Source organism: Micropterus dolomieu, linkage group LG12, assembly GCF_021292245.1.
Source record: "Micropterus dolomieu isolate WLL.071019.BEF.003 ecotype Adirondacks linkage group LG12, ASM2129224v1, whole genome shotgun sequence".
Taxonomy (NCBI): Eukaryota; Metazoa; Chordata; class Actinopteri; order Centrarchiformes; family Centrarchidae; genus Micropterus; species Micropterus dolomieu.
The window spans coordinates 4192822-4204422 of NC_060161.1; the positions used below are offsets into that span (position 1 = coordinate 4192822).

General features: G+C 43.6%; 2 protein-coding genes across 2 annotated transcripts in view; one reads left to right on the plus strand and one right to left on the minus strand.

Moving 5' to 3' along the window:
* LOC123980106 (TBC1 domain family member 12-like) overlaps positions 1-10565 on the minus strand; it is a 28526-nt gene extending 17961 nt beyond the window's left edge. Inside the window, exon 1 of the mRNA XM_046064334.1 lies at positions 8938-10565. Within this exon, the coding sequence (XP_045920290.1) occupies positions 8938-10244 (1307 nt within the window). The 5' untranslated portion in view covers positions 10245-10565. The remainder of the gene's footprint in view (positions 1-8937) is intronic.
* The window catches only part of LOC123980692 (inactive ubiquitin carboxyl-terminal hydrolase 54-like), a 26517-nt gene continuing 25158 nt past the window's right edge, over positions 10243-11601 (plus strand). The window contains exon 1 of the mRNA XM_046065209.1: positions 10243-10356. Coding sequence (XP_045921165.1) covers positions 10243-10356 — 114 coding nt within the window. The remainder of the gene's footprint in view (positions 10357-11601) is intronic.

Consider the following 11601-nt stretch of genomic DNA (forward strand, 5'->3'; position numbering starts at 1 on the left):
AGTCCAGACGCAGGACCACACACTCTGCGTTTATACTAAACGGTTTCAGAGCGAACAAACACGACTTCAGACATAAACAAACATGGAGGCAGACTGTTAATGTCAGATGGTTGCACTCGTGTGCCATGTTTTGCACAGAAAAACCAGAACTGATTGGCTGTTGAGATTCAAAATCGGGGTGCCTCAGATCCAGTCGGCGACCTTAAGATTATGTGAGTAAACCCCTCACAGTACGGGATCATTTAGGCCAATAATCTGTTCCGAACAGTCTCGGATCAAGTGAATCGGACCCAAAATCGGCTCGATTATCCTCCAGAGTGCAGCCTGCATAATACAGGATTTTTACCAATTTGGTATTAAAGAAATAAATCCTAACTAACCTTAGGAACCCTCTCTTATCTCCGGTTAGGAAATCCTCAATACTCAATCCAACATCTTCATAGACTACTTCTACTTTTCTCATCTCGCCAACCTAAACAACTTTGTAACAGCTGTTTCTTTGTTTTTCAATTAAAATGTATTAAAAAATTGCAATTTGCAAAAAAACTGGAGCAAAAACAACGTCAGTCAGAGGTGTTTATAACCTCTGTCGAGAAATCCAAAGTTACACAACGCTAACTCTGGAGATAAAAGAAAGAGAGTGGACCTAAGATGGCAGACACAGCCTCCCGTTGTATCCGGCATGTAGCGGAGCGTTGATGCTATATAAAGAAAAGACAAGTAAGACGCAGCTCTTGTGTCCAAACAGCAAAAGAAAACCGGTTGTGGCTCCTCCTGTGCGCCGTCACTGGCCCGTATTGTGGGTCTCCTCAGGAAAGTGAACTATGAAGGTACTTAAGGCTAACGTCATCGTGTTTTTCATGGTGTGCTCGTCTTTAAACGATCTCCTATCGTAGACTTGCACTAGGATACTTTTGTTACATCCAGCCTTTACATTATGTTTTATAATGACAGTTTATCTAGCGCAACATCAAACACATCTAATGAGGATCAATGAATAAGTTCCGCCTGATTTAGCTAAAAGCATTTGGTGAAAAATTTAAAGTTAGGATAGTTTATTTAAGACTTTGGGAAGTTAGGATGCTTGTGTCAAGTCGATAGGAATGACCTAGGACCTTGACCTTGCAACTGTTCATCTGTAATGGCTTGTTTTCTCTATATCAGGTCCTAACCCCAATTACCATGGATACCAAACAGTTAACCTCACAGATAATACCACCCACGCTGACAAAACAAACCATATTTACATCTCAAAAAAATTTGACAATCATGGAAATGTTCATTGTGAGCGCCAGAAGCAGGCAGAGATTAAATGCTCAGGAAACCTTTGCACTGTTTTGAGTTAATCAGCTGATTAGAGCTCTTCTTAGGTCTTAGGTATTTATTCTAATTTTATTTTATTTTAAGACATTTTGAGATACTGGAGTTTTGATTTCCATGAGCTGTAAGCTGTAATCATCAAGATTAAAACAAAAAAAGGCCTTGAAACATTTGACCTTTCTCAATGTGTCTATATGAAAGTTTCACTTTTTGTTTTAAATAACAGAAACAAATAAGCTTTTCCATAATATTGAATTTTTTTAGATGCACCTTTAATACCTGCTATAACAAAATTAGTTCCACTGAGAGAGGCTGTACTGGTTTCAATTATAAAACATAAACAGTGACAGAAATTGGGCGAAAACCACGTCGACTACGTCTTTATCTTCTTTCTCACTTCTTGAAGCAACAAGTGAAACAGAAATAGAAAAGAGGAAGTTACTTTCTAAACTTTGTGCCCATTTGTCTGGTTTTACAAACTGGAGGGAGCTGTTCTTTAAATCAAATCTCATTAGACCTTTTGGTTTAAATCTGGGTAGCACGAAGAACACATGTAAAAAGGAAACCTAATAACTAAACCTAAAACTAAAAACCCTGATCACTTCATGCAAATGTGGATCAAATATCCAGCTGCTCAAATACAGCAAACAGATACGTCTGCCTTTTGGAGAGAAGAAACAGCGCTGCTAGCTGTGTTGTGAGGTTAAATACAACGGGCCAGGTTGTCACTATTCATGTTCCAGCACGAGAAAAACAGAGTCTGATGTTTCCCTTTGTGTCCGATACATCAAGCTTCTTCCTCACATCAGAAGCAGCCTTAATATCCTGGCGGGCGTCAGACACCTGAACGGCACACCTGTAGCTGCACATTTTAAAAAAGGCATCCCAGTGTGGCTCTTTGTTTTGTTTAGCAGAGAGAGAAAGAGGCCATGAATGCAACGCAACAGATACTGTGTGTGTTTGTGTGATAGGATCTAACCTAATTCCCAAAGTGGTGTGGAAAGTGTGTGTGTGTGTAAATAATTAAACCCGGAGGTCATCAGAGCCAATTTAATTAGGATCGTGTACGTTAATGGAAAAGAACAAAAAGAATTAGGAGGGGAACAGGCTTCTGTTTTGGTTCGGCCCCGTCAGAATATTTAGAAACAGACATTGCAGATGGGTTTCTTCAGTGTTTTTAAACACCACTGAGTGACAGCTGATCTTCTTTAAAGATAAACCTTAACTTTAATTGTATTTTTGGGGGGAGGGGGGGGGATGAATTGACCCTTCGCTAAGCCCCTCCCTCCTTATTTACTGTTGCTAAGTCCAACAAACTGTCGGCGCTGCCACCGTCTTTTACTGCACTCCCCCGAGAAATATTGTCACATTTGTTGGAAAAGTTGCATTATACATTTGTTTGTTTTATTCAGGCTGTCTAACGGGCTAAAGCCTACCGATCACACAGTACATGTGAGCCACCGACAAAAGACAACGATTTTAAGGATCAACACTGTTCCTGTACAGCTGGGTAGGTCTCTATTCATTATTACAGTCGTTAAAAAGCAGAACAGCAGGACTTTATTACGTTACATTCAGTCAGCCAGCGTGAGCTAACTAACATTACATTAGGATCAATCCACAGCAGACATATTTCTGGATTTGTTTTAGGTTTTGGAAAGAGAATAAATCCTTTCAACCTCTCTGGGTAGCAACTGTAACTATGACAAGTGCACGTGGAACAGCGTTTGACCAGATCTTAGAAAAATACAGCAGAAAAAAAAAGCTAGAAAACGACTCCTTTTGCATTTAGAGTGAATGGAGCGCAGCCATGAAAGTGTCGGACCTCAGTTAGAGCAAGTGAGTCCTACACTGCGCTGTGATTGGCCAGCTGTGTATACGGGGCTTGGCTTAGCGAAGGGTCAGTTGTTCTAGTGATAGTTAAATGTTTGCCATGATATTATTATTTTTTTTTTAGAAAATCAACATTGTGCTTAAGCCAGAATTCTTATTAACCTATAAAGGGTTCAAAATCGGTACCAATAAAAACTGCAATGATCAGTCAATTAATTGTCGGCAGCTATTTTGATAACCATTTTGTTTTAAGAAAAAAAAAAAAGTCTAAATTATCTGATTCCAGCTTCCTAAATGTGAATAATTTCTGGTTTCTTTGCTCTTCTTTGACTGTAAACTGAATAACTTTTGGGTCGTGGACAAAGCAAAACATTTGAGGACGTGATCTTCGGTTTCGGGAAACACTGATCAACATTTTTCACCATTTTATGAACCAGAAAACCAATCGATTAATCGAGAAAACAGATTAAACAATAATGAAAACAATCGGTAGTTACAACCCTAGTACCAATACCATATTAAATCAAATGCACTAGGGCTGAACAATGAATCAAAATTTTATCAAAATAGCAATATGTCCTACTGCAATTTTCAAATCACACAAAGTGCAAAATTAGTTAAAGGCGACATGTGTGTCAAAATACCATTTTAAATGACAAATTGCAGAGATGTGCTGGCACACATTATGTTCTAGATGTAAAAATGATCGTTCCCCCAAGTAAAGCAAATCATATCACAGCTGCAATATCAGTCAAAATAATCACAATTAGCTCTTTTTTCAAAATAGTTCAATGTGTTTTGAGAGCTACCTCTTCATATAACACCTGTTTGCATTTTAGACAAATCTTAAGTACAGATGAAGCTGAAAGACCATTTCTCTGTTGCTAATTAAAAGTTGTGCGAAACTTTGGGCTGCTTAGAAAATAAGATGGGAAGTGGTTAGCAGGAGCACTGTGATTTCCAGATGGATAAATTACACCTTTAGAAAGTCAAGAGCCAAACGTTGGTGGTGAACAGTCAGAGGTTTTGTTGTGTAAAACTGCTCCAGATTGATAGCTGCAGTTTAAAAAAAAAAGTAAAGTAGTATTACTGGTTATATTGTTACGGGTGAATCTGATACTCTCTCTACTGACCCCTCCCTGATCTGCCCTCAGCACTGTGAACCAAACAGCCGGCGTGGAGGTTTTCTCCTCGGCGTTCCTCTCCTCTCCGTCTGTCTGGATTTCCTCTGAGACGCCGTGGCATTCAGAGCCAGCTGCTGAGGCCCGCGTCCAAACCAAAACCAGGCCCGACACAGGCGGAGATTCAACAAACAGAAGCTTTCCTACACCTGCCAGCTCCACAAGATTTCACCGCTTCACTAATACAACAACAAAAAACACCCCTCTGGCTCTGAACTGTGCTGTCGTGTCTGGAAATTCATGAAACATTTACCGGGCAGAAGCTCTCCACCTCTGCTGGTCCTCTTTCACTTCCTCCTGTGTCTTTTACAGGAATGTTGTCACGGTTCAGTGTCACTCACGTTGCTGTTCAGCAACATGTAACGTTGGTGATATTATATGTGAATATTTACATAGTTTTCTAACGTTTGAACTCACAGGACGAAGACGTGAAGTAAAAGGTATTCAGTGCAGTTAGTTATTTAAGAAACTAAAGCCTTCGTCAGTGCACAAAACAAAACATATCACCACTAAATGTTCTTTCTTTCAGCTGTCAAACATGCAGCATCTGAATCGGTTTGGTAATTGAACATAAACTGATTTAAGCTGTAATTTTGGTAGCCTTACAATAAGACAACAACACAAGTAGGCGTAGTTTCACATCAATATTCAGTCTTTCATGTTCATGTTAGCAGTATATTGGAGGGGTTATTTTGCGTATCAGTAGTGTCTCCAACAGTTTAGCAGCATCACCAACATCACGCCAGAATAGAAAGCAGGATTTCCCACCACCGTTATAAGACTTGGGCACAAATAAGCAAAATAAACAGACCAAAAAAAAAAATAGAATAATCTGCTGAGACACGTTTTGCTGTAATTTCTGGTTACGCTGCTTCTGTCCTCGTGGCGGAGTTTCACAGTGGGCGGGGCACACAGTGAACCAGGTGAAGTGAAGATAACATGTTACTCAAGGCTAAAAGGTGGGTTTAGTGTTTGGAAAGAAGCCCGGATGGACTTTGTTTCAAAGCCGCACTCCACAGCTGCAGTGTGGGAACATTTTGGGTTGAATGACAGAGGAGAGCGCATCAGCGTGAAAGAGCCAGCATGCCAAATATTTAATATTTATTTAATGCAATTATTTAGAGCCCGAGAGTCAATTTTGATTTTTTGGTTTTGGTTCATTGCTCTTTGAATTATCATTATAACGGGTGGCATAAAATGATCTGAAAATTACAGTAATATCTTTTTATTGCAATCATTTCTGGGACAATATAGCGTCCAGCAAAAGTAGTTATGGTGAAAGGCCTGGCCATGTCTCTGGAAGAGTTATGTAGAGTTATTTTTAGAGTAGTTGACTAAGAACAACCTGTACAGGTGCGTCCACCTCACTAAATGTTCTTCCTGGGCTTCCTGCCATCACGTTTGTTAGACTGTATTGTGCTTTTGGCCTGGACATAGCAGAGATACGAGCCGCCTGAACTCTGCTGCGTCATGAGGGACTCAAAGAAAAATACCTAAAGATCCAACCTGGGAGGTTCAAAAGTTTCCTCAGATACGACTATAATATTTTTGCCCAACCATCTGTGAGTGTGAAACAGATCTTGTGATTGTGACGTGCCTGAAATATCACCTTTTCAGGAACTGAGAAAGTATCTTTATTCACGCGTGAGTGGAGGGCAGTCGAGGTTAAACGGTGCGATGAATCGGCCTGATGGTTGAATCGCCTTCAGAAAGCAGAAAGGGAGCAGTGAGTGTGGGCTAAGCCCTGAGGAAAGAGGCTGAGTCAATGCTCGCTGGGCCCTGCTGCATCACTTACTGCACATACACAGAACTGGGACGAGATTAACATGCTATTACACAGCTACAGGCCCCAGACTGCAGCTCCGAGACTATGAAAAGACGCAGATATACGTGTGTCAAATGGTCAACTAGCCCCGGCTAACATCGTCCTTAATCCCTCTATAATGACAGAAACTGATATTAAATGTGGATTCACCCCACGGCCTCTCTGTCCCTCTGTAGTTGGAGAAAAAGACGTGTGTGGAATGGTAAACGGTCTGGATTTGTATAGCGCCTTTCTGCTCTTTGCGACCACTCGAAGAGCTTTGCACTAATTCACCACATTCATACACTGATTGCAGAGGCTAAGGACCGCAAATCAGAACAGAAATCACATTCATACAGATCGAACCACCGACCTTCTGCTTAGTGGACTACCCGGCTGCCCCTGAGGTACAGTTTTGTGCATTGGGTAATCTGAATATTCCCAACTTCTTTCCAATTCCAGTGTGAGAGATTAGAAACAACAAAGCAAACGCAGGTAGATTTCTATGGGAAGAATCGGATTAGTTGCTCAATGAGAAACAACATATAAACAGTTGGAAGTATACATGCTTGCAAAAAATATATTTACTAAAGCTTCTGATGATCACAGATCAACAAGGTAGGAGGTGAAAGCAGGCAGTGATTGTAATGTAACATGCAGATACATGCAAGCAACCCTGTCCAACCTCAGTGTCCAGGCAGCATTGAAGCTCTCTGTGCACTTTAATTGTTTTGTGTTTTTAAAGAAACTATAATTACCATTTGTGGGATGTTTTAACAGGAAGGCGCTTCTAGCTTTTTGTTTTTGCTGTTTAAGTTTCACCATTACACTGGGATATGTGGAATAAGTTCACATGCTATATCATTTATTTCTTTTCCAATCACCTTCTCGTCGGACAGACCTCAACAAGATGAGTTAACAACAAATATCTCCAAATAAAAAAATCGATTTGTCACGTTCGCAGCAGCCGTCCAGCTGCAGAGAAAACGCCAGATCCTGATTACAACTTGAGATCCGTTCACTTAATGACATCCGGACCAGATGGAGGAGGTTACGAGCTCAGGTGGGAGATGAAAAATACATGGCCAAAGGGACCAATCCCCCATCACTGTTGACCAGCTGATGGCGAGATGATACTGTAGAGAAAAGAACAGGACTCCGTATCTCATTCCCTTCCACTGAGTGCCAAAGTGGAACCGGAGCTTCTGGGTTCTGTTTCAGAAGTAAGAAAACCTCATCGAAATCTCTTTGGGATTCGTAACTACGCTACTACCACAGTATGTCGTGTGGCTCGCTTTGCATGTTTAGCTAAGGGATGAATTTAAGAATAATTTCAGTATTTTGGAACCTGGGCCCTGTTTTCACACATCTAGTGAGTACAAGAAGCTTTGAGCCCCTGCAGTAGATGGTTTTCAGAAGAGAAGCCGCCTCACTTGTAGTTTTTTCTTTCTGTGCTCACAAAGTAAACACGGGTTAACATTTTAATTTCTAATCTGGTTTGTCTTTGTTATACGGGCAGTAAACAACAGGAACACGCCTCATTTGATCTGACAGGCAGATGGAGCAAATGCTGAATGAGAGATGTTTGCGTTGAGGTGCGGAGGCCGGCCCGGAAGTGACGATTATAACTTCTGCTCTCTAATGAACAAACAAATTTAAACCATCTGTGACAGGTCACATAGGTGCTGCAGCTAACAATTAATTTAATTATCAACTAATCTGACGACATTTTTGCTTTAATAGTTGTTGATTCATTTTCTTTCGGTTGATTTACCAATTTTGAACTGTGAAACATTGAGACTCAGACGCAAAGGCAGTTTAACAGAGAGAGTGGGACAAAACTGACCTTCAGAAAGTGTTTATGTCATTATTTACATTTCATTTAGCTGATGCTTTTAGCCAAAGCGCCTCTGGAGCAACTAGGGGTTAAGTGTCTTGCTCAGGGCCACATTGGTGGATGAGTCACAGCGGTAATTGAACCCAGATCTCCCACAGCAAAGGCAAGCATCTTATCCACTCGCCATCCCTATTTATGGTGAAATGTGATGACAGGGAGCCACGACGGTAAAATATTGGATCTAAAAAGGTGTTTAGTTTCTCTACTTGCAGAATCCTGCGTTTATCCTTGCTTGCAACCTCGTCCACGTTATTCCCACAGCTCTCTGTTTCCTGTCGCAGCATCATCAGTTCTTTCACACACTGGCAAACAACTTTACCTGCCAAGAAACATGTGAAAAGCTGTTTGCGTCTGGAGTGTTTTTGCCAGTGTGTGTTGTATCTCTGTATTTGATGCAATGCTGACAGATTTATTTGTTTTTCTCTCCTTATAAAATGTTTAACTTTTGTGTTTTTGGCTGTTTTTTTTTAAAGCTAATTGGTATATTAGACAAAATGTAAGTCTTATATATTTTCAGACTTAAAGGTGACCACGTACTACTTTCCCTGAATGTCTATATTTAAGACTTCGTTGTGCAAACCATCTCTTTTACGTTTAAACTTTCTGTTCTTTCTTTTCTCAGGGATGGTGGGAATGTAGAGAAAGTGTCTGGAGATGTATTTCTTCTATTGGCACAATACTCAGTTGAGGAGTGAGGATTGTGTACTTCTTTATACTCACATTAATAAGATGCATCAGCTGTGTAAAGTAGGCCACACAGGTGCACAGGACCAGGTCTGTGTTAGAGTTAGAGGTTGTTCGGTTTGTTTGTTTTGTTTTTAAAATATTTACCACATCACTTGATTGTGTGTTGACACTTCACCAGCTGTGTGTGACTCAGAGAGAGAGAGACTTCATTTTACCTGGTGAAGAAATCAGCGATGCCGAACCTCTTTGGCAGCAGCTTGTGGTCCGAGCCCCCCGTTTGTTCCGCCAGGTCTGGCAGCTTGTCCGGGGCGCTCTGCCTGCGACCCGCTTCCAAAACGTTCCGGAAGTCCTCCCCGTAGCCCTCCTCCCCGAAATAAAAGCCCCCTTCGTCGTCGGGGGACAACGGGGTGGCATCACAGCTGAGGGACACGGCGAGGTTGAGGTTAGTCCTCAAACTCTGCGGCCTGACGGGTAAACTGAGGTCACTGAAGTCCTCCTCTTCCTCCTCCGTCCTGATGGGGGGCTCAGAGAGGGGCCTCTCGCTGTTCAGGTTGGAGGGGAGTTTGGCACTTGATCCCAGGGCGGGGGAGTCCTTGGACAGGAAGTGAGGGAGCTCTGCCGCAGCAGGCGCATCCTCCCCCGGGCACAGAGAGCCCAACGTCCCGCTGTGGTCGCAAAATCCGGACCGGACCCCCTTTTCCTGCCTTGCCCCCAGGTCGAAATGAACGTCGGTATTGTTTTCAGAGTCGGGCCGGTCACATGTTGCTGTGGCGGTTTTCACGAGATGTAAACCACCGTTGGCTATTTTCACTTCCTCACAGTCCACGTCGTCGCATAAACAGAGTCTCTGGTCCGGACTGGAAAACACCCCGGTGTGTTTACAGCGAGCGATGTCCGCTCCGGGACCGGGACCGCCGAGATCCCCGTTGGGCATGTTTACATCCGGACACGGGAGGCAGGCCGCTGCGTTGCAAGTGCAGCTCCACTGGTGCTTCCCGGTGCACAGAAGCCGGTCCAAGGGGAGAGAAGTGCCGGGGACTGCGCCGCCAGAATCCGGGGTTTCCCCCTCGCTCTCCCCCGCCGGGTGCTCCCGCATCTCTCGGCCTGTCTCCGCGGAAAACAGACCCGCAAGCACAGCTGGACAGGAAGCGGCTGTGGTCCCCGTGAGGCCGACCTCCCCTCCTCCTCCTCCTCCTCCTCCTCCTTCCATTGTCGGCTCCTCCTGACCGAGTGACTCAGTAAATCCGTTCAGGTCGCCGCAAACCTCCGGAATCACACAGCTGTCAGTCATCCGGCCGGGGAGGCACTCCTCCGCCGCGGTGACCAGATCCAGCATTATCTCCTTCTCGAGTCCCGGGGCGTCTGTGTTTACATTCCTCCCGTTACCGGCCACATAGACGTGACCCTTCCCAGCTCCCTGACCCACGTAATCCTTGTTACCCGCTTTCCCTCCTCCTCCTTCTTCTTCGTTCTCGTTAAAGTCGACGGCGAACGACCCTCCGTTCTCCTCCGTCGCTGCCATGACCTCTCAGTCCGCCCGACGAGCCTCGGCCCCGGGCGTAAAATCTCGCAACGGCTCCTCCTCCTGCCCTGTCGGCCGAGCTCCGCAGCAGCAGCAGCAGCAGCAGCAGCAGGTTTTGTTGTTCTTGGAGGAAAGAGCTACCATTTTAGCCAGGGCTACTTCACACACAACGTTACCTGCTGACACCCGCCGGATGTAACATCTTTAACACAACGATATTTTCCTCTCCGTCCTGCGAAGTTAACGCCGCCGCCGGAGCAGAAGATTAAATAAATCCCTCAACGGTGAGCTGCGGCATTCCGGCCACAGTCCGGCGCCATCTTGAAAATACCCCCAACAATGACGTCATGCCCCCCCGCCCCCAGCCACAATCACTCGCTGTGTTTTGATTCGCTGAGGGGTTTACAGTGACGCCTACAGGCCGCTCCGTGTAACTGCAGCGAGCCGAAAGTAAACAAAGCGAAGGATTCACAACTTTAATCCGCATGTTTGTTGTTATTTTATTCAAGTGGTGGGGACATAAAGGCTGTGACGATGCACAATATTGGGGTCGCGAAAACAACATATATTAACACTATTTTAAATAAAAAAAAGAAGATTTTGACCATTAAACACTTAATACATACAGTGGTTACGGAAAGTATTCAGACCCCTTCAAATTTTTCACTCTTTGTTTCATTGCAGCCATTTTCCAAAAATCAAAAAAGTTCATTTTATTTCTCAGTAATGTACACTCAGCACCCCATCTTGACAGAAAAAAACAGAAATGTAGAAATTTTTGCAAATTTATTAAAAAAGAAAAACTGAAATATCACATGGTCATAAGTATTCAGACCCTTTGCCGTGACACTCATATTTAACTCAGGTGCTGTCTATTTCTTCTGATCATCCTTGAGATGGTTCTACACCTTCATTTGAGTCCAGCTGTGTTTGATTATACTGATTGGACTTGATTAGGAAAGCCACACACCTGTCTATATAAGACCTTACAGCTCACAGTGCATGTCAGAGCAAATGAGAATCATGAGGTCAAAGGAACTGCCTGAAGAGCTCAGAGACAGAATTGTGGCAAGGCAAAGATCTGGCCAAGGTTACAAAAAAATTTCTGCTGCACTTAAGGTTCCTAAGAGCACAGTGGCCTCCATAATCCTCAAATGGAAGACGTTTGGGACGACCAGAACCCTTCCTAGAGCTGGCCGTCCAGCCAAACTGAGCTATCGGGGGAGAAGAGCCTTGGTGAGAGAGGTAAAGAAGAACCCAAAGGTCACTGTGGCTGAGCTCCAGAGATGCAGTCGGGAGATGGAAGAAAGTTGTAGTAAGTCAACCATCACTGCAGCAATCCACCAGTCGGGGCTTT